This window comes from Nyctereutes procyonoides, unplaced genomic scaffold (assembly GCF_905146905.1).
Source record: "Nyctereutes procyonoides isolate TBG_1078 unplaced genomic scaffold, NYPRO_anot_genome, whole genome shotgun sequence".
Lineage (NCBI taxonomy): Eukaryota > Metazoa > Chordata > Mammalia > Carnivora > Canidae > Nyctereutes > Nyctereutes procyonoides.
In genome coordinates, this window is record NW_026575033.1 from 5,064,675 (window position 1) to 5,086,450 (window position 21,776).

The 21,776-nt window shown below is 41.1% G+C and overlaps 1 protein-coding gene across 5 annotated transcripts in view; it reads left to right on the plus strand.

Moving 5' to 3' along the window:
• The window catches only part of TNFRSF19 (TNF receptor superfamily member 19), a 90,548-nt gene extending 70,184 nt beyond the window's left edge, over positions 1 to 20,364 (plus strand). For 4 of the 5 annotated variants that reach the window (XM_055317174.1, XM_055317172.1, XM_055317173.1 and 1 more), the window contains exons 6-10: positions 7,104 to 7,268; positions 7,714 to 7,839; positions 12,258 to 12,360; positions 12,957 to 13,356; positions 17,451 to 20,364. In XM_055317174.1, coding sequence (XP_055173149.1) covers positions 7,104 to 7,268; positions 7,714 to 7,839; positions 12,258 to 12,360; positions 12,957 to 13,356; positions 17,451 to 17,459 — 803 coding nt within the window. In that variant the 3' untranslated portion in view covers positions 17,460 to 20,364. The remainder of the gene's footprint in view (positions 1 to 7,103; positions 7,269 to 7,713; positions 7,840 to 12,257; positions 12,361 to 12,956; positions 13,357 to 17,450) is intronic. The other variant, XM_055317176.1, reaches the window with a different exon arrangement.
• The last annotated feature ends 1,412 nt before the right edge of the window (positions 20,365 to 21,776 follow it).

Below are 21,776 nucleotides of genomic sequence, written 5' to 3' on the forward strand. Positions count from 1 at the left end.
AATTCATTATAAATTAGTCATCATGATGGATGTATTGTTAATTAAGGTTATATTTGACATATAATAACTAAAATAAGACCCCTTTGTGATGAGTCCTTGGAGTAAAACTGACTAGAGAAGGTGAAGTTTTTGTCTCATATTCATTCTGCAGGGATAATCAATAATCTTCAAGTTTTGTGTATTGATAAATCCAAGCAACCCTTGCTCTTTCACCTGTGGTCACATTAACATCACATAAAGAGCATATAAGTGGAACTGTTATTTGCTGCCAGCTGTTTCCATCCGCACTGTCACCAGCTGGGGAGCCAAGGGTGGAAGCATGTGAGGCAAAGACATTGGTGGCATAATCTCACCTTATTAATTAGAGAGGTCCCTGTTAAATTAACTTTTGGCTCTTTAGAATCTTCCAGTTTCTTTCACAAGTGTTCATTCATCCCATCATTTATCAAATACACATGGGCACCAGCTATGGTGGTGGATGGTATAGAAATGGTAGTGGACAACACTGATGAAAATCCCCGCCCTTGTGGAAGCTGAATTTGAGTAGGAGGTGAAATTGATTCAGGTAGAAGCTAAGTTGCTATTACAAGGACACCCAAAAACATTGCCGCCTAGTTACATAAGATAGATGTTCCCCTCTCCATCCAGCAGTAGTGTGACCAGTCCAGCATGGAGGAGCAGGTCTGCTGCAGGTTGTCATTCAGAGGCCAGCTGCTGATTCCCCAGCACGTTCCCAGCCTTTGGATATCTTCCTCATCAGTAGGATCAAGACTGGGCATAATCTAGCCATATCCAGCTTGCAGTCCACAGTGAAGGGGATGTCTGGGGCAAGTAATCTGTCCCTAAATCGGAAATGACACATACTTTGTGCATCACTTCTGTTCATCCCTCCCATCCCCTGTTGCCTCTAACTTAGACATATCATCATGCCTAGCTGCAAAGGAGTCTGGAAAATATGGCTCTGGCCAGGCCCCACTTAAACACAAGCCCAATGGGTATGTTTGGGGACGCAGGATGGGTTCTTTTACCCCGACCAGCGAAGAGAATGACAATGAACCAAACAAGTTAAACACATAAAGTGCCAGAGGGCAGTGAGGACTAGGAAGGTAAAGCAAGTAGGAAAGGGGGTAGGAAGCACTGGTGAGACACTGTAGTTTTAAAGAGTTTGGTGGGGGGGTAGTCTTGCTAAGTGGGTGATGTTTGCAGAAGGACAGCTGAAGGAGTCATCTGTGCAGCCCGAGATGAGCCTAGCCCATAGGCCGTGAGCAGGAGAGGTCTGTGGGGACAGAGCGTTTGTGGAAGGAAGTGAGGAGGTCGGGACTATCAGAGGTTGTAAGAGGTCATCTTTTGGACTCATTTTGGAGTTTAAGATTTATCTCCATTCCAAGTAGAGATCTTCAAATAAGCTGTTAGATGAATCTAGAGTCCAGGGAAGCAGCCCAGACTGGAAATAAAAATTTTAGAGTAGTAAAATACAGCATCCTACTCAATCTTATTCTTTAATGTGAAGGCCTTGGGTGTTTCTGTAGGAAGAAATCAGCCAGGCCACAGATCACAGGACTTTCTTAATAGCCAACATGTCCAAATGTGCATGGCCGCTCACTCCACAGGAGCTCATCTGGCCTGTGAGATGCTCAGCCTCCTTGATGGTGGATCTGTTGTCTACTTGAGCCACTATTTAGTCTTCTCTATGAGGAAACCAAGCCTCAGAAGTCTTGTCCGTGGCCAGAGTGGAAAGCACTGAGAGCTAAAACAGGGAGGCCAGTTTCCTTCCTCCCACGTCAGCCCTCCTTGAGCAGGGCCCTTGGTCAGGAGGATGCTCTGGGAAGAAGGATCTTCTGTTTAGCAGGTTTGTAAACAGCCTGCTAGGAAGTCAACATGGTTACACATGTAGGGAGATTGGGAGTAGCAGACCTATGGAATTACAAATGAAACCCCCCAGAGCACACATCGGAGCCTGATGCTTCTGACCCTTCCCAGACTCATCATAAACATTCCTCTCCTCCTTGCCTCAGTGACACTCAGGCATTGCTCTGTGTGCCTGCTGTGGGCATGTGAGATGAGATCCACAATGAGGCCTAGTGGCCCTGAAATGCTTTCTCGGGGCAGATGCACTCATGCTGAACTGGCTTCATGCACAGCCGGACAGTCTGCCATTCAGAAAATCCCCTGATCTCTCCATGACCTGGCTGGTTTCTCCCAGCAGAAGTGGGCATGGCCTGCACATACACAGGAGCCACATTTTGCTAATCTTTTCCTGGCAAAATGTGTTACTCACTCAGAAGCTACATGCATCCATGGGCCAGCATGGCCCACTGGAGAGGATCCCAAAGCCTGGTTTCAGTTCTCGAGCCATCTTACTTTGTGGTCTAACCTTGAGCAAACTACCCTAAGTCTTGGTTTTCTCATCTTATACAATGAGGGCCATCAGTGCATTGTCACAGCTTTGCCTGGTTGCAAGGGGAATGAAATCCCTGGAGGTCTGTTAGCAGTGTCCAGGGCTAGAATAGCACCCAAAGCCTACAGAAGCTCATTCTGGTCAGGTCTGTGGCCTGCACATTGAGTTCCTAATCTTTTAAGACTTTTCCTTGACTGGTCAGGGTCCAGTAACATAGACCTCTCCATGATATGTGTCTTTCCAGCTACATTCTGAAGCTGTTTAGGGGGTAAGATGTAAGGAGACTATCTCTGCAACTTGGATATTTTGCACCTTGGTCACACTCCGAAGAAGGTAAAAGACTTGTATAAAAATGATTACCAGACTTTGTTGGTGACCTCTGTTTCCTCTTCTTCTGTTTAGATTCTCATTCAACTTATTTAATGTCTTATAGGATGTCTTAGTCACAGTTAGGTACTCAGTATGTCATTGTTCCGCTAGGCCGAACTCCTAAGGAAATGTATAACATAAAATTTTCACTTATCTAATGTAATATAAAATTTAAGTTAAGAAAACAGTTCTCACTCTGAAGTAACTTTGCCGGAGGGTATTGCTAAGATTATAGTGGAATTTAATAACTTAATTAGGGTAAGCGATGCCTTTGTATTCCAGAAAAGTTAAAACTTTCCAAAGACTGAACATTCCTGTTCTCTGTTCTTTAGAAGTACTATCAGAATCCTAATAAGGTACGGGTAAAATTCCTTGCAGGCATTCAATACGCTTGGTCAACTATGGACAGGGAATTTAGTCGAGGCATGTGGGTGGAAAGAATCTTTAACCTCAGTATCATTGTAGCGGTCACAGGTCAGCAAAACAATATTTTTTAGTTTGTAGTAGAGAAATCTTTTTCTGAGAAATCATCAGCAACACCTCAATTAACCAGAACTTAATAGAGTAGAAGCCACTTCATATAATTGATACCTCCTCCTTCCTCTCTCCCCCTCCCTTCCTTTTATTTTTTTTTTCTACTCAAATCAAAAAGAGTTATAAGGAAACAGGCTTTTAGCAGAAATTTATGTGAATTAGTGGTTCTTAAATGATAGCCCAGTCTTCCATAGTGTCCACATAAATGTCTGCATTTCTGTATGTGATGATGGAGCCTAAAAATGATGAGCCCATTTTCTATAAAATAGATTGCTTGCTGTAACTGTTGTCATAAACTTGCACATATAAACAAAAATCCAGAATGTGGTTTCCAGAGCCCTGCTTCCCATGGAGACCTCTCTGAGACCTTTTCTTATTAGGTGTCAAACGTTGAGAGGTAAAACTATTATGTTTTTTCTTGTTCATCTTCAGATGCTACTTCCAGGGAGATGTAGAGAGAAGGGGCTTTACTGAGTGCACTCTTAAAAAAAAATCGATGTTATTATGGCAACTGGATATCATTGAGATTACGATATTAGTACCCTACCATGGAAAGATATTTATTCCTAAGACTTTTATGATTCACTTGGGGAAAATAGATCTTGAATCACAAACCACCAGATTCAGAATCCCCATCGGAGGTATTTTAGCATGTTTATAAAGTTCCTTTCGTATGAAGGTACATAAGTTGACTAATATACTTAAAAAGAAGTTAAACAAGAACTTAAAGAATGCTAATCATGATTCTACTTTAACTGGAAGTCCCAATTCTTAGTAGGGTTTTCCTAAATATCCAGTAGCATGTGAATGAATGAGCTGAATTCAGTAGTTACAACAGTTAGGAACTTTGAGATCTTCACCTCAAATCATGTACTGTGTTGCATTCTGACAATAGCTCTTGCTAAAGCCTTGCATTGTGTGGAGCTGGTTTATTTGAGGAAGAATTTAAGCTGATCTCGCTCTGGAGTCAACCACCTTTTTCACAAACATAAGCAAGGTGGCAGTTTTCCACAACTGCACCATTTGGTCCAAACAGATAAGAATTCCATTTCCCAAATCCCTTACCCTGTGGGGTAGCCTACTATTTCCCTTGCTCGGGATATGAATTCCTATTCGGTTATTGATTTGTCAGTGTTTGTACAGCTGTGCCTGTGTTCATACATCCTCCTGTGAATTTGTCCACTGATAGAGGCTGTTTCAGATTTAGATTTAATCTCTATCAGGTCAGGGACGTAATTTGTTTAACTTGCTGTATGATGCACTTCAGTTTGTGCTGTTTGATGATTATAGGATGTCTATATAGCTACAAGTGGTAAATCTATTTTATGAATATGAAACATGTTTACAAAAAAATATCTTTTAACATGTATGATTGGATTGTGATTCCTAATCATCCAAGCCCAAGGCATATAGCTTAGGTGCCTTCTGGGTAGCAATAGAAGACTTTTATCAATGTGGCTCCAGAATTCTTGAGCCTAGAAATACCAAAATTTGATGTTCCTGGATGATCACTCCTGCTTTCCTATTTTTATCAGTCAATATTACTAGCTCAGAAATTTCTGATTCTAGCCTCAGGTGTCATATAGTGGAAATCAGTCTGATGGGATTGGAGAGATGTGTAGCCAGGGACGAGAAGAAAGAAAGGTACCAAATAATGAATTGGCTTGCATCTAGGTGCCACGCTGCACAAATGGAGATATAAACTTTTAATGTCTAGGGTTGTGATATCCATACAACTGCCATTAGCCGTATGTGGCCAGTGAGCACCTGAAATGTGCTTAGTCCAAAAGGAGATGGTGATGTCCATGTGAAATCAGATTGGACTTTGAAAGTTTTGTACAAATAGAGAATGTAAACTATGTCATTAATAATTTGTACATTGACTACATGAAAACAATATATTTTAAGATATATTGGGTTAGGTAAAATAGATAAATTTTACCTGTTCGTTTTACTTTTTTTTTTTTTCATGTTTTGGTCATTTATTGATGACCAAAAGAGCCATCACTTGGACCCAGGCAGTGGGTGAGTTCACAGAAAAGGAAGCTTACTTTGTTGGCAACATCCAAGGCATCATAGTCAGGAGCCAGTCGAACATATGCTTTCTTCTCTCCATCAGGCCTGATCAAGGTGTTGACCTTGGCCACATCGATGTCATAGAGCTTCTTCACAGCCTGTTTGATCTGGTGCTTATTGGCCTTGACATCCACAATGAACACAAGTGTGTTGTTGTCTTCTATTTTCTTCATGGCTGACTCAGTAGTTAAGGGGAACTTGATGATGGCATAGTGATCAAGCTTGTTTCACCTGGGGGCGCTCTTTTGAGGATATTTGGGCTGCCTTCGGAGATGCAGGGTCTTGGGTCATCGGAATGTAGGTGACGTGCGGATCTTCTTTTTTTTGTGACTGTGCATGCCTTTCAGCACCGCTTTCTTAGCTTTCAAAGCCTTTGCTTTGGCTTCGGCTTTGGGAGGGGCAGGGGCTTCCTTCTTCGCCTTCGGTGCCATCTTCGTGAAAGGGATCTGTTTTACTTTTTTTAACATGGTTTCTAGAAAACTTCAAATTACACGAGGGACACATGTTATGTTTCTCTCAGGCCACAGTGATCTGGAGCAACTCTCAGCCTTGCAGGAGCCCCCACTGAGTGGCACTAAGGAAGTGAGAGCATCTGCAGGGAGCAGAAGGGCCCACCTCATCTTGCAGGGCAGGTACCCAGAGGAGGAAAAGGCATAACTGCCTGTTTAGGCTTCAAGCTCTCTCAGATTCTTCTCAGGTTAGTTAGTAGGTTATGAATTGACTGCACTTAATATAGATTTCTAATTTAAGTGAGTTCATGCCTCCCAGTACCCTAAGAAAGTTAAGTGCTACTTATATCATCATGATTAATAACAGCAATCAGTGGTTCTAGAGCACCGAGTACAGGGCCTGTTCTACATGCTTCACCTGATATAACGCATTTCATTCTTTCAACAGCCAGGTGAGACAGATCCTATTATTACCTCCATAGAACAGAGGTGCGAGTGATACTCTGTGAGATTGAATAATTGGCTCAGAGTTAGAAATCCAGAGGTTAAGCCAGGCAATGAGATTCCAGAACCTTAGTCCTTGACCATGATGCAATACCTCCCTCTAAAATAGAATCTCTTTCTTGACACTTTCTTAATACATTACTGTGCTGCCCAGCCATAGTATAGAAATAGTATTTGTTTGGTTTTTTTTTCTCTAAAATTTAGCTGATGTTCAGTAATTCAATAGCCAGGCATTAAAAAATGTTCACTGTCTCAGAGATTGGGGGTCACAATTAGGTTGTGAATGATCCCACTCCTTATTTTCCCTAAAGTTGCCCCAAAAAGCATCCCTTAAGTCAGTGTGTTTGAAAATGTAGGCAGTCTAATTCCAATCAAATAGCAAATATTACACACCTACTATGTGCCAAATGCTGTGTCAAGCACTGGGAGATGGAGAAAGATGAGGAATTCCAGCTGGCAAACAGCTCTGGTCTAGTGGGCCTAAAAGAACATTCAGGCAATGCAATGTGTTGAGGATTGTGTGTCCGCGGGGCTGTGGGAAAGGAGGAGTGGCACATCCACACATTTGGGGTGCAGGGTGAAGGTGCAGTGCTAAAGAGATCTTCTAAGAAGAGGGAACACTGAGCCTTCTTAGAATACCTCCTCTTGTTTTCTGGGGTCTGACTTACCTTCCATGAAGGCTATTATTAAAGATGACCCTCAAGTCAAGTGTAAGCATCAGAGTCTCCGAGGTTGTTGAGAGCCTGCTGTGACCCCCTTCTTGTGGTTTCCAGGTACCAGTAAGGTCAACCTCGTGAAGATCCCATCCACGGCCTCCAGCCCGCGGGACACAGCCCTGGCGGCCGTTATCTGCAGCGCCCTGGCCACTGTCCTGCTGGCCCTGCTCATCCTCTGTGTCATCTATTGTAAGAGGCAGTTTATGGAGAAAAAACCCAGCTGTGAGTTTGGAGCTCTTTCTGTTTGTTAGCATTCGGGTGAAATGTGTTTATCATCATTGTCACCAGAGGGTCCACGAGGCCTTGACTGGGACAACAGTCAGGAGCTATAAAAGGACAGAGCGGATATGGAAAGGGAGTCCATAGCCCCTTGGTCCCCTAGAGGCACCACTTTATAAGGACATTGAAAAAGCAGCAGCATCCCCTGCCACCCGGCAAAAATGAAAGCCATTCCAAGTTCTGGCAACAGAAATGCTCTATAATTTGAGCTTTACCATATTAATTCCTATTTGTGCCTCCATGTAAGAAGAAATATTTTTAAATGTGAACGATGGTTGTCTTTCTCTTCAGAAATATAAGAGCTAGAGGGGTGCCTGTCTGCATTAAGGTGTTCGTTGGTCTTTATAGAGGAGATGGTCTTCACTGACGGAATTCTCGCCCCCTGTAGGGTCTCTGAGAGCACAAGACATTCAGTACAATGGTTCTGAACTGTCATGTTTTGACAGACGTCGGCTCAACGAATCTGCTCCCAGAGCATGTTGTCGGTGCCACCGGGACACAGCCCAGACCTGTGGTAAGTGCAACCAGTCAAGAGGCCATTCGGGGAGCACAAGGGACACAGACCTTGCAAACAGTTGTCCTTGTTCGTCCCACAGCTAGGTTGCTCTGCTTGGTTTTCTAGTTAAAGCTAATCTTGTTAAATTATTCTCTGTCCCCCAATGGTTTGGGTGTTTTGAACCTCTTAAGTATCAAACAGAAGCATCTCATTAAAATTCTAGAATTGTTCAGCAACATTTTAAGGCAAGTTTACCTTTATTGTTTTGGGCCAACTGATTGAAAATAGTATCCTCCTTTTGTAGAGTAGGAGTGTATATCTTGTCTTGTCTGGTGGATTCAAGCTGAACTTGGATATGTCTTGTTAATGTCTTTTTGGACATTAATAAAGAAGAGCAGGGGGAAAGATCTATGGCAGGGGTTTACACATACCTCAGTTGCCCCTGGGACTACTGGCCGAAAGGAAGTTTAGGGAAGTCATGCAAATGGAAATTGGTTTCTCACCAGGGCAAAAAAATGGGCAAAGATAATACTTTCTCTGCCACTTACTTATATTCATCAGTATGAGGTTCAAACACTTACACTTCTGGGATCCCTGGGTGGCGCAGCGGTTTGGCGCCTGCCTTTGGCCCAGGGCGCGATCCTGGCGACCCGGGATCGAATCCCACATCGGGCTCCCGATGCATGGAGCCTGCTTCTCTCTCTGCCTCTCTCTCTCTCTCTCTCTCTCTCTCTCTGTGACTATCATAAATAAAAAATAAAAAAATAAAAATTAAAAAAAAAAAAACACACTTCCCTCTCGGCCCCCACTGTGAAGACCCCTCACCTCCTCTACAGAGTAGAATTGGATGGCAGCAGCCTTCCTAGATGTCTGGCCCTTCCTGCCTGGCCTTACGTTCTCATAGCACCTTTAAAGCAATGCCGAGAGTGCCATTTTGTCTCTCAGAGCCGCTCTTGAAGCTGAGTGTTTCAATCCACTTAGATTGACTGACGCTCTTGGAACTGTCCAGTCGTTCTTACCAAGAAATTACAGGATTCCATTTTCTGATCTAACGTTCCATATGTGGAGTAAGAAGTTTTCAGCAGACTTATTTTGCTACTGCTCATTACTGCCTTCTGTTTTAGGAATGGGCTGGGAACAAAATACAAGACTTTCTGTGGTGTGTGTGGCTCTATTTTTGCCTTTGCCTATGTAGGTAATAGACTTCTAGACAGTCTTGACAATACCTGAGTGATCCTCAAAACACCCCCAGTGCTAGGGTTCCCAGACACTGTGCTGGCACAGCGTGGCTGGGGTCTGAGAGGGCAGGAATAATTTCCTGAGAGATGAACTCCAATGTAGTAAAATGCAGCTTTGGGCAAACTCTGTCTCCTCTTAACTTCTATCCGAAAAGAAAGATTAAATAGGCAGATGGCGTTGGCGCACATCCTCCTAACAGAATGCCAAGCCTAGAAAGAATCCGCCCTGCTAAGGTTCAGGATAACTGACCACTTATATGTGGTTTCCTGCTTTATGGCAGTGCCTTTTTTTTTCTATCTTTTTACTTTGACATAATTTAAGGCTTAAAAAAATGTTGAAAGAATGATACAAAGACTTCTGACGCTGTCTTCACCCAGTTTCCCCTAATAATAACATTTTATCTCATTTCCACATCTGCTTTAACATTTTTCTAAGTAGCATAGAGATATATGTACTTATACACATTTTTTCCATCTCCACTTAAAAATCAGTTGCAAATGATGATCTACTTTTCCCCTCAATACTGATCATGTTTGTTTCCAAAGAACAAGAACATTTTCTTACAGAACAGCACAGTTTATGAAAATCAGGAAATTGACGTTAAATGAAAGCTATCGTATAATCTACAGAGCGTATTCAGATTTTCTTAATTGTTGCAAAAATGTCCTTTATAGTAAAAGAAAATCCCAAATGACATTGTTGCATTTAGTTGTCAAATCTCTTTACCTTATTTTAATCTGACATAGGTCCTTAATCTTTCGTGACATTATTATTTTTGACAAGCACAGGCCAGTAATTTTGTAGAATGACCCTCAGTTTGGGTTTGCCTGATGTTTCTGTAGGACTATATTGAGAAATACTGCAGAGGTGATGCTGTGTCCTTTCCAGTGTCCCTCATCAAGAGGCACAGCATGTGTGGCTGTCCTGTTCCTGGTCGGGGCAATTTGGGTCCCTTCGTTAAGGTGGCACCTGCCAGGTTTCTCTGCTGTAACGTTAGTGTTATTCTCTTTGTAGTTCATCAGTACCTTGCAGGAGACTCTCTAAGACTATGTAAATATGTAAATACCCTGTTAACTCTCCAAACTTTCGCCCAGGAGTTTAGCATCCACTGATGATTCTTACCTGAATCAGTCATTACGATGATGGTTACAAACGCTTGTGTTGTAATTCCATCATTCTCTCCACCTTTATTAGTTGGCTTCCTACAGCAAGAAAGAACTTCTTCCTCATTTATTTATTTGAATTAATGTGGACTTGTGGGCTCTATTCCACGGCGTATGCTCCTTTGCTATCATCATTTACGTTGTTGCTCACATTTTCCTAGGTTTGGCCAGTGCATGTCCCTTCATGCCGCGTCATGTGTCATTTTGACGTGTCCTAGTTATTCTTTTAGCACTTTCTTAATTTCTGGGACACAAAATAAGTTCCAGGCTCATCTTGCACTTTTGCTGCTTGAGCCCTAGAAACAGTCATTTTGAAAAGGAAAGGCAGTGCCTTTTGCTTTTAAATAATTTTGAAATGTCTCACGGTGAGCGTGACATGGGCTTGCTGAGTTGACTGGCCGTGGATCCGAGGAAGTTCCCCATGCTCACAGCAGCACAGTGACATATACTCACTTAGCACAAGGTGGGGCCCGCACTGAGAGAGATTTAGGCGAATGTGTGCAGGTATCCATCCTACCTCACACTGGTTCACAAATGCATGTCAATGTTTAACATTCATTTTCAAAAAGAAAACTATTAATTCCACAATATTTTTTCCTTTTGATAAAAGAGAGAATTACTCATGAAAACTTGGGTTACACACATAAACATATAGATGTATATGTAAATATATAATTTCTCCACATCTTTTTCTCTCTTTCTGTGTGTGTCTCTATATTTGTATGCTTTAGTATGTATATGGTTCTATGAAACCAGAGTTATATATGTATGTGTATACAGAGAGAAAAGTTCACTAAATGTTGATAGTGTATATTTCCAGTTTATGAGGTTAGGTAATAGTTATTTTTAAATTTCTTATCTTAATCCCTCTCTTTAAAATCTTTTTCTTTTTTTTTTTAATTTCTTTTCTGGGACACCTGGGTGGCTCAGTGATTGAGTGTCTGCCTTTGGCTCAGGTCGTGATCCCAGGATCCTGGGATGGAGTCCCACATCAGGCTCCCCACAGGGAGCTGCTGCTCCCTCTGCCTGTGTCTCTGCCTCTTTCTGTGTCTGTCATTAATAAATAAATAAAATATTTAAGTTTAAAAAAATTTAAAAAATGTTTTTTCTTCAGTAGGCTTATATTATCTTTGTAATCAAACATCTATGCTGCCTCAGTGAACAAAATGGTTTGTAAAGATGTGTGTACACATCTAGTTGCTCCTTACATCACATTCCTAGAAGTAAAAAATAATAATAATAACTGTGTGTGAGTCTGTGTTTGTGTGTGTTAAGGGTTTTGAATGTGTTTATGTTCTTGTTCTAACTGCTAGTCCACTCAGCAGAAATATGCTCTTGTTTCTACCATTGTCAGTGATGTAGGACAGTCTCATTTCACATTCCTTTCACAGGCTGTGTCCTTACCTTTCAGTGTTATTTTTATTGTGGTAAAATGTAACATGAAATGTATCATTTTAACATCATTTAAGTGTGCAGTTCAGTGGCACTGAGCCCATTCCCACTGTTGTACAGCCATCACCACCAGTCATCGGCAGAGCCCCTTCATCTTTCCAAACTGAAGCTCCATCTCCAGTAAAGTGACCTGCCGCCCCCATGTCCCATTTTCCACCAGCCCCAGCACCACCATTCAGCCTTTCTGGGTTTGACTGCCCGAGGTACTTCATACAAGTGCTTTAGCATTTTTGTAAGATAACAAAAAAGAGAGATTTTTTTTTTAAAGATTTTATTTATTCCTCAAAGACACAGAGAAAGGCAGAGACACAGACAGAGGGAGAAGCAGGCTCCCTGCTGCAGGGAGCCTGATACAGGACTTGATCCCAGGACCCCAGGATCAGGACCTGAGCTGAAGGCAAATGCTCAACCACTGAGCCACCCAGGCTTCCCAAAAGAGAGAGAATTAAACCTCATATTTCCTTTCCCCAAAGAGTCACCCAAAGGGGAATAGCTGACTTTTCTCCAGCACTGTTGAGCCGGTATTAAAGGAAAGTTCCCAGAAGACAGCCTTGTGCTTCACACCTCTGCTGGCTTCCCTAGGGCCTGTCCACTTGATTCCATCTCTGTGCTGTGATGAGGCCTGCAGCGGGGACCGGGTGACTCTTGGCTGTAGGGTGCATTCCAAGGCCACTCTTCAGGAGAGGTAACTCGGTATTTTTAATCCATATAATGCATGTCCCCTTGTGCAAATATGCATTCTACTAATCTAGCACTTTTCATGTCAAACTATGAGACATCATTTACAAAATATTATTAATGACATTCTGGATATCGGAGGGGGACAAAGCCTTGGCAAGAGGTAAATGAGTCTCTCGGGGTTACTGATACCCAGTGCGACATTCTTTATACTCTACACTCCATTAATTTTGTTTTTGTCTCATATTCATGATTTGTGACACTTCTGTCATCTCTAAGTAATTTGTAACCTATTGTTTACTCATAGAATTTTAGAATAGCCATCAAGAAACTCAGTTAAGACCCAGGAAACTGCCTATTTTAGACATTGGGTTAAGTATAACTATGTTGATTAGAAGTAGGTATAAAAATTCAGCTTTAAAGTAAGTGGAGAAATTAAACTTTTTGTGTGGAAGCAAGTTTATAGCAAAGGAAGCACTAGAATTCTGACGTAATCAGTTGTTGTTGCATCTAGAAAACTTGAAAGCAGAGCTGGCATGTTGCTTTGTATTGGTGTTTTTCCTCCCCATAGGTGACTTAAAGATCTTTTGAATGTGTGTTCAGACACACAGGTCCAGCAGGGGAGACCATGCCCACGTTCTTCGGGTCTCTTTCAAGGTCCATCTGTGGTGAGTTTTCAGACGCCTGGCCTCTGATGCAAAATCCCATTTGTGGTGATGACATCTCTTTTTGTGACTCGTATCCTGAATTCCCCGGAGAAGAAACTCATTCTCTCAGTCCAGAGAACGAAAGCTCATCATCTTTGGATTCAAACAGTAGCCAGGATTTGGTTGGTGGAGCCCTTCCAGAGCATTCTGAAAACTTTACGGAAACTACTGATTTCTCTAGACGTAACAGCCCCCCGACAGAACCAGTGCTGACTCAGAATACACTGACTACCAGAAGCCAGCTACGGCAGGAGAGTGGTGACATCACTTACCTGTCCACTCAGACATCCCTGCAGGTAAGGCAGTGACTGGCCTCAATGAAGACACAGCATTGACTCAGGACAGACCCAACGGGATGGAACTCCTCTCACCATAGAAGGTGGGGGGACCTAATGAGAAAGTTTTTCCATCCTTCGTAACTTCTTGGTCTTATATGGATGGAGAATATGTTTTAAATTAAATTACAAGTGGGTTTTGTTTTATTTTTTCAATGCATAGGTACTCTGGTCATAATGAGCTCCATCCTTTTACTCCTTGTAAATCCAGGTACTTAGCACAGCACCCCCAGCAACGTTCCTGGTTGAGAGAGATGAGTTAGTCACAGGAGCATCTTGTAAACAGTTCCTCACCATCGCTTGATTCACCGTCGTTATTGGGAATTTTGATCTCCCCAAGCTTCTCCTTTCCCTCTCTTTTTCTGATGTTTTTGAGATTGCTCTGCTTTCATTGATCTTTTTGGTTAGAAATTGATTGTCAGTCATGATCTGGGTCCAAAGACTGCATAATAACCTTCTAGAAGAAAGGGCTTGAAATCAGATTTGCAAGGAGGTAGAGATGGTGACTGAGGGGATATGGGGCTTTTGGGCAGGCTGCAGGGCGAGAGGCAGAGAAGCATCAGGGAAACCTGGGCATCCTGGACTTACCTTATATGTCACCAATGCCTCTTCCAGCGAGGATATAGCCATTCCTGAATTTGACTTACTGTCTACAAGCATTTCCTTCGTATGAGCCCATATAATGTCGGAATATATTCTTTCTGAAAAGATGTCAACCTTTAGTGTAAGAAGGGCAGAGTGTCAGCAAGAGTGAGGCTCCCAGGCCCCACAAGGCCTACGCGCATAGCCTTGCTCTCACTGCTTGTGAGCAACCAATTCAGTCTGAAGCCAAAGTGTGAGTGGAGGTGTGCTCCTTTGAAGAAGAGCCTATAGGTTATGTGTTGATCTAAATCTGTAGTACTTTTTTTCTCAACTACAAAAAAAAAAAAAATTCTATAGAGACTTCATAGAGAACTCTATGCAGAAAGCATTTGTTGACTTTGGAGGAAAATAATTTTGTTTTTCTCAAAATAAAGGAAATGAAGAGTTAAGGGAAGAAAAGCAAACAAATTCGGCATTTAAATTGTAAAATACATCTCTCTGTAGCAGAGAAAGAGCCTTTACTGACCTTGTTCTGTTGAACCATCCTGTAATTTTTGTAATTTCCATAATAATAGTAAGAAAAGACAACAGTTAGCAGAGTTGTGAGCTGTGTGTGGGTCTCAAGAATGGACAGTGGCCCACAAGCCTTGGGGGCTGAGCATACCCAGCTGCCTAGAGGAGGAAGTAACAGGCCCTAAGAGCAGGTGAGAGAGGCAAAAGACAGCTAACGCCAATTTCCCGGCCGGCTGCTTTGCCAAGTACTCTACAAGTCTTGAGAGACTCTTAAAATTAAATCAGTGACACAATTTCATTACATGCTGAAGTTTCTTTGACATCAAGTCAATTGGTTTTGATCATAAACTTGCTTCTACTTTCACAAATGTCTTAGTTACCTCTTCCCACACATCTGTTCTTAGGCACAAGTTCTTAGGGACCTAGAATTGGGTTCCCAGGGACCATCTATGGTTTTTCGGACCATTGTCAGCAAATAGAATTACCATTCATCTTCATTGTGTAGCTTGTCCCCACTTTCATGATGTAAATTCTGAAACTAAGGAGTGAAACGTCTTGATGCCAAGTTATATCAGAACCGACTCAATGTCTACCTTTTTCTATTTGTATCATTGGTGAGATGGGGACAGGAGTAAGCAGTATTATTACAGTTATATGAATGTAAATCATTTAGTGTAGAAGATTGGTGTATATAATGGCATTAACTTCTTTTCAAAGACGGTTGTCAAGGTAATCATGATCTCCATAAAGATACTTTCAACTCAGATTATCATGAAAAGAAATGATAATTACATGTAAAATGAATGAGAAAATGTAACATTCAAGTTACACAATGTCATTTATTAGTGAAAGGTTTATTAGCTTTCTAAGATATGTTATCTTAGAATTCTTACATAATGTGGTAAATATAAATGAGGCATTCTGAATTCTGGAAAGGAATTTTTAAAACATGAATCATTTCAGTTTTCCCCCTATAATTAAAAACAACACATAATCTTTTGAGCCCATTTTAAGAGATAATCTTTTCCAGGTTCTGAAAAGCACTTTGCCTTTGGTTGCATTTATTGAATACTTAGTGAGTGAACTTTAATCTTCAAGAGCAAACAGGAGAGAGATATAACTTTACATCCTTGGGAGACTTACCCTCTTCTTTGCTTCAAGGGTCAGCCGAGTATTTAGCTCAACAGTTCTGTTTTTGTCAATACATTAGATTCCAAAAGGAAATTCAGACTTCCTTTTAATAGGCTGATTCTCCAAGATAGAGAACATACTTACTTCTCATAAAGAATTTGTTTTCATCAACTTGGTATTATGGACCAAAGAACTTCCAGTTCCTTGAGTTCGTGTTTAGTTAGCTTGGTCCATGGGCTCATTCCTAATTCAGGACAGCATGGTATTTCTGTTTGAGAAATACAGAAAGGCTGCAAGAGTCATTATAGCATCCCCCCCCCTACTTTAGTGATTTATTTATACTTATTTTCAAAGGACCTTGAAATTCCTACCTAAGCATTCACTCATATTTTCAGGGTTTTTTTTTTTTTAACTACAATTCCTTTCTTCTATCCAGCTTTATTGAGATAGAATTGACACATCACATGGCAGTGTGATGATTTGATAAACATCTATATTGCAAAATTCACAATGGCTCTTTTGTATTACAGGGTCAGATTGCTAATGCATGATGCATTTGTTTCCAAAAACTGTATTTTTACACAGTAGTTTTCTTGTGGGTGGTTTAAGACCACCCAGAATCAGATGTTGATGTTATGGTGCAGGATAAAGCACATAGGTGTGAGAACCTTATTTAGTCTGAATGACACACTTCCAATCAAATTTTCCCTATACACACCTCCCCAGAAAAGGGATAGAACTAAAATATTTGGGTCATGATTTGCTAAAATTCTTGGGAGAATGAGGCCAACCTGTTTACTTATAGGAAAAGCTTTTTTGGTGATGTTTTTCACCATCATTGAAAATGTCAACATGAAATAATAGAAGGAATGGTAGAAAAGATATGAGATGACCTAGGTTCTAGTAGCTTGGTCTCTTAAAAGCCCTATTTTTTTTTCCATATCAGCAAAATGAGTACTATTTGTCTCCCATAGTAGCATTCATATGGGTATTACTATCATATCAATTGATCAATACATTTTATGAAACTATTTCAGATTTTTGAGAGTTCTTTCAGAAGCTTCTATTTCTAGATTCTCCCCTTCGATCTAGGGAACAAAGTATTTGTAAACTTACCTGATATGTCACCAATGCCAAATTAGTGGTAAAGAAGTGAATGAAAGGTTAACATAAAATGAAGATTCTTTTCATTTGCAGTAACGTGCAGTTGGCTGATGCCTCCAGAAGTTAGATCACTGCCCTTCTGTGACAAAGGACAGCTCTAAGCGTGCCCCTTTGCTGAGGATATTTGCCCTAGGAAGAGTGAAGAGAAGATGATTAGATGAGAAATCATTTCCAAACTATCTCTAAACTTTCTCCAGTGGTTTAGCAGAAGTTTTAAATGCAGTGGTTTAGCAGAAGTTTAGAAGAGAATGTGACTATTCATTAATCATCTTTGTTCTGAAGGGACTAAAGGATCCTAACATCTTGCCTACAACTGCTTTAAGAGTGCAGCATTGAAATAAGCTTTAAATGTTTGAAAGCGGTCGAAAATGAGCAAAAGAATCATTGTTTAATACGCTTGTTTCTCTGGGTCACATTATCAATTCTGCAGTGTTATTTGCAAATACTGAGTGACTGTGAGTTGTTATAAAAATCTTTATTTTATCATCAGAGTATGTGCATACCTGGATATCCAAACACTGTTAATGAACTACCTGTCCATATGTTATTAAAATCACATGTACGACAAGTAAACGTTATGTATAATAATTGTCACAGACTATAGCTCAGCAGTTTTCACTTGTAAGGTGTTATTTTTCAAGCTTTCCTTTCTGTTGCTGTTTTAGGAAGCTTAAAGGAGTTGCTTCTTTCTGCCGTTGAAGCATATGGATGGAACCCACCGGGCCCTCGCCCCTCCGCTTTAGGCTTATGAACTGAGCACAGTCTGGACCCTGCGCGGCTTCTGGGGGAAAAGAAAATAAATCTGAACCAAACTGATGGCGTTTTAAGCCTTTCAACCAGTTGCTTCTGAGCCAGACCAGCTGTAAGCTGAAACCTCAAGCAATAACAAGGAAAGACTCCAGGCACTCACAATACTTTGCATCTTTCCTAAACAAGAAGCTTCTATGCCACAAGCGTGACTTCAAAGACTGATGGGTCGAGTTTGCAGCCTACGAGATTATGAGCATATAACAAGAAACAGAAATGCATTCATGCTTATTTTCACGGTGAATGTGGTTTTACCGGACTGAAGACCAGACTCTATGTTTTTTCATTTATACTTTCTCTCCAGGAATAATTTCATGTAGCCAATTATCCTACTAAAAGTCAGTGTCAGATTAGTTACCTGAGTTATTATGTCGAAGCGTTCAAAAATGAGTGTTTGTATGTGATGAAACTCACTTTTTCATCATCTGATTAGCTTAGGAGGTTATAATTGACTTCATATTGCCTGCCTAAATCATGGGTTTGTTAGAAGAAGGCAACTGGCCTGACTAGGAATCAGAGGAGGGCAAGCCTTCTCCAGAACGGAGAACGTGTAACCTTAGCTACTGACTTGTGAACCCCTGCCGGAGCTGGTAATGAGAGGAGCCTGAGCTCGGGAAGTGGTGGGGAAAGAGCTACCCACCACCCTGTGTTAAAAACCACTTAGCACATGTATCCTGGAGACTTGGATACAATGATTAGCATATTTCTGTGAAAAGCAATTGATATGGAAGCATTTGTTACTTCTGACTCTGTGATTGAGCTTAGAAGATCCAGAATTTCTCTCTTATAGAAAAGTGATAATTTATAAAGATAATTTTCCTCCCCTCCCCTCCTTCTGCCTCCAAAGCCTACCAGCCTGTCCTCTATACCTATGAGTTTATTTTTGTTTTTGTTTTTGTGTCATATCTTATAACTAAGGGCTTTAGAAATTACCGCTTATCTGGTTCCCCTCCTGCTGGAATGTAACACCCAGCGAACCGTCTTAAGAGACTGCACTACATACTAGAATGGGAAGAAAAAGCAGGCAGCCTAGAGGAGAGCAGTTCATAACTGCCCTCTTGGAGTCCGCCCAAGTGTTACAGTGGTCCCTCCGACTGTGCACATTTCGTCAGCACAGTGATCTGCCATAGGCAGTGATGCTGGATTTAAGTGTGGCATCAGGCGCCCCATCCCTTACATCCTTGGTATTTACACACTAGGATTTTCTCTACAGCTAAGAGAGACAATGAACCCAGTTCAGCCACAAACCGGAAGATGGCTCATTTGCTCTTAATCTTTACACCCTGGAGAGGAATTACTTGAGCAGGATTTATCTGTTTCCTACGTGAACCTACATGATCAGCTCTGGCCTTTGTCTTTTCACATTTGCACTTAAAAAAGAAATCGAACATCACTGTGTTTGAGTGCACTAAAATACGTAGTTTCCCAATTGCCCCACCCAGATCACTCTTACCTAACATTAAATTGAACTAAAAAAGATCTGTCTTTCTTAGGACTTTTTATCTTCTCACTTATTAGACCATGCTTCTCTCTCTCTGTAGGAAGTTAGGAACATCTAATGAGCCTTCTTCTTTGTAGCTGGACCGGTTTCTCTCCCCATGGTTTTAGGCTCTAATATGTGTGGATTAGCTTGCCTGTGCTTGGTTCTTCTCGTGACCTCAGTTCCTTGAACCAAAATAAGAAATTAGAATCATCTCAGGGTGACCCACAATCTTTTGTGTCTCCCTAGTACCCTCTTTTCTTTTCCTTTTGGAGCATTCATCAATGGTTTTTAAACTTTGATAAGTCGCCAGCTCTTAGGAGAGTTGCCTTTAGGAAAGTCATGTAAAATATGTAGGATTTGACCACAAGATGTCTATGAAAATGCACACTAGAGTTTCCTCGAGTGGCTTCACTGTAATTCACATATGTATGCCATTGTTTGCAATCTGAGCGTTTTGTTTTGACAGAGGGATGATCAAAGTAGGCCCGGGTTGTGCTGCTTCTGGTGACCTGAATATATTTTCCACATGTAGAAACCCTCTTCAACTTCAAAGACAAACACTTGCTGGAGAGAGCTAGATGGATGGGAATGAGACTGTGGCCCTAAACCCTGAAACATCACTTTGGATCAGTGAGGAAATACTTAGGGTTGAAAGCTGATTTCATTTGATACTAAATTTGAAAATTCCAGGGTTATTTTATCAAGATGAAGACATTTTACCACCACCTACTGCAGAAACATATAATAATGTTAGATTCTATACTCTGTATAAAGACTTGAGAGGAAAAGCCCAATCTGCATTTCCCATAGTTGGAATATCCTACAGCGATCACAGGAACTCAGCCTCTAGGATGTGGATGCCAGGAAATCATCATCAGGTAATAATAGGGCTGGGAGTGAGAATTGGTGTGATTTCAAACATTACAGAGACCCACCAACAAGAATGAGACAAGGATTTGGGGACTGACCATGTAAAGGCAAGGGTTTCCTCATTTTGTGTATACGGAATATATTTTTCAAATATAGATTTTCTACTTTAGATAAAATGTTACTGTTGCTAATACCTAGTTAAGCTCTATTGTTCATGGTAGTAAAAAAAAAAAAATTTGAAGAGAAAAGGAAAAGAAGTCCATCATTGCTTGAAGGTCACCAGCTTGAATCAATTTAGATTTCATCATTACTATTTTGCATACTGGAATTTATAAATTTGTAAATTTTCATTTTCTTATACAAATTGTTTTGTAATATCCTTTTTTATATGTGAATAAAATCATTACCTGGTATTCGTATTGACATGTCCAGTAAGAAGATGATTGGCGATCAGAATGTGGATTTGTTTTCCTCTCCTGCTCTCCACCTGGGGGGTCTCACTAAGTTGTGATCCTTCCACTATAACCCTCTCTGGCCCTCAACTCTTGTGAGGGGGATTTGAAATCCTTCATAGTGACCTGGTTGTATTTCTCAGGTATGTCAAGCTACTGAAGAATGCTCTGAGTTATTTGAGAAGCTTTGGCATCAAGATTATATTATGATCTCTTTTTCCTCCTTCATTTTATGACATAAAGATGAAAAGAACTAAAGGAGGAGAGGTTTTATATTCATTCTTTGTGGAGGTCAGTAGGATGTTTTCTGCGGAGGAGTGGACCCACTCCCACAGAGTGACACTGGTTACTGTAAGAGTTTCTTTTTTCCTTCCCAGCTTCTGACCTTCCTTCCCTTTGGTAAAGCTTTTAAAGCTATTATTAGATATTGAGTGAGGACTTTAAACTTCCTGGAAAAAATTGGATTATTTTAAAGGGACGCCATATTTTCTCAGCGGGTTAGACTGTAGTGTTAAAATGACACTACGGGTTCCCTAAGGGAAAGACATTAGCTTCTTCTTTTTTTTTTTTTTTTTTAATTGTACTTATTTATTTGAGAGAGAGAGAGAGACAAAGCATGAGAAAGAGAGAGTATGAGCAGGGAGAAGGGTAGAGGGAGAAGCAGACTCCCCATTGAGCAGCAGCCCAAGGTGGGACTGGATCCCAGGACCCCGAGATCATAACCAGAGCCAAAGGCAGACACTTAACCAACTAAACCACCCGAGTGCCCAGGACATTAGCTTCTCTCCCCCTTCCACACCTCCACCCACACACCAGCTCCTTGGCTCAAGTAGACTTTTCCCATGTGCATGCAATCCAGTTGGGCTTGTGAGTAGCATCAACTCTCTGAGAAAAGTAAGTCAAAGCCTGTGAGGTTGGTTCTAACAAGAGGTCTGAAGTACTCTCTAGTCACATAAACAACTTATTTTCATTATTACCACTATTATAAAGGTCTTTGCAGTTGGCTACTTGTCATTCCGAATTCGTCTATTAGTGCTACTTTAACTTGAGGAGGTATTGTCTAATTTCCTTAAAAGGTATTTGGCACCCGATAAGCTACATAGATGCTAGCTTAAATTTATCAATCAGTCATCTTGAAACTAAACAACAGTCTGAGAATCTCCAAAGTCTTCTATAATATCTAAGAAATTTCAGTATGACCTGGTATGTGGTTGTAGTCATGTAATTAAATGGAATCAAGTCAACAGTGCACAGTAGCAGTGGCTGTGTCACCTTTCAGCCAGAGGAAGGTCACAAGGTTTCTCCTGTAGAGATCAAGCCGACCAGACCCAGTCTGTTCGCAAACCAGCAGTGGCACCTGAATTAGTGTGATTTATGGC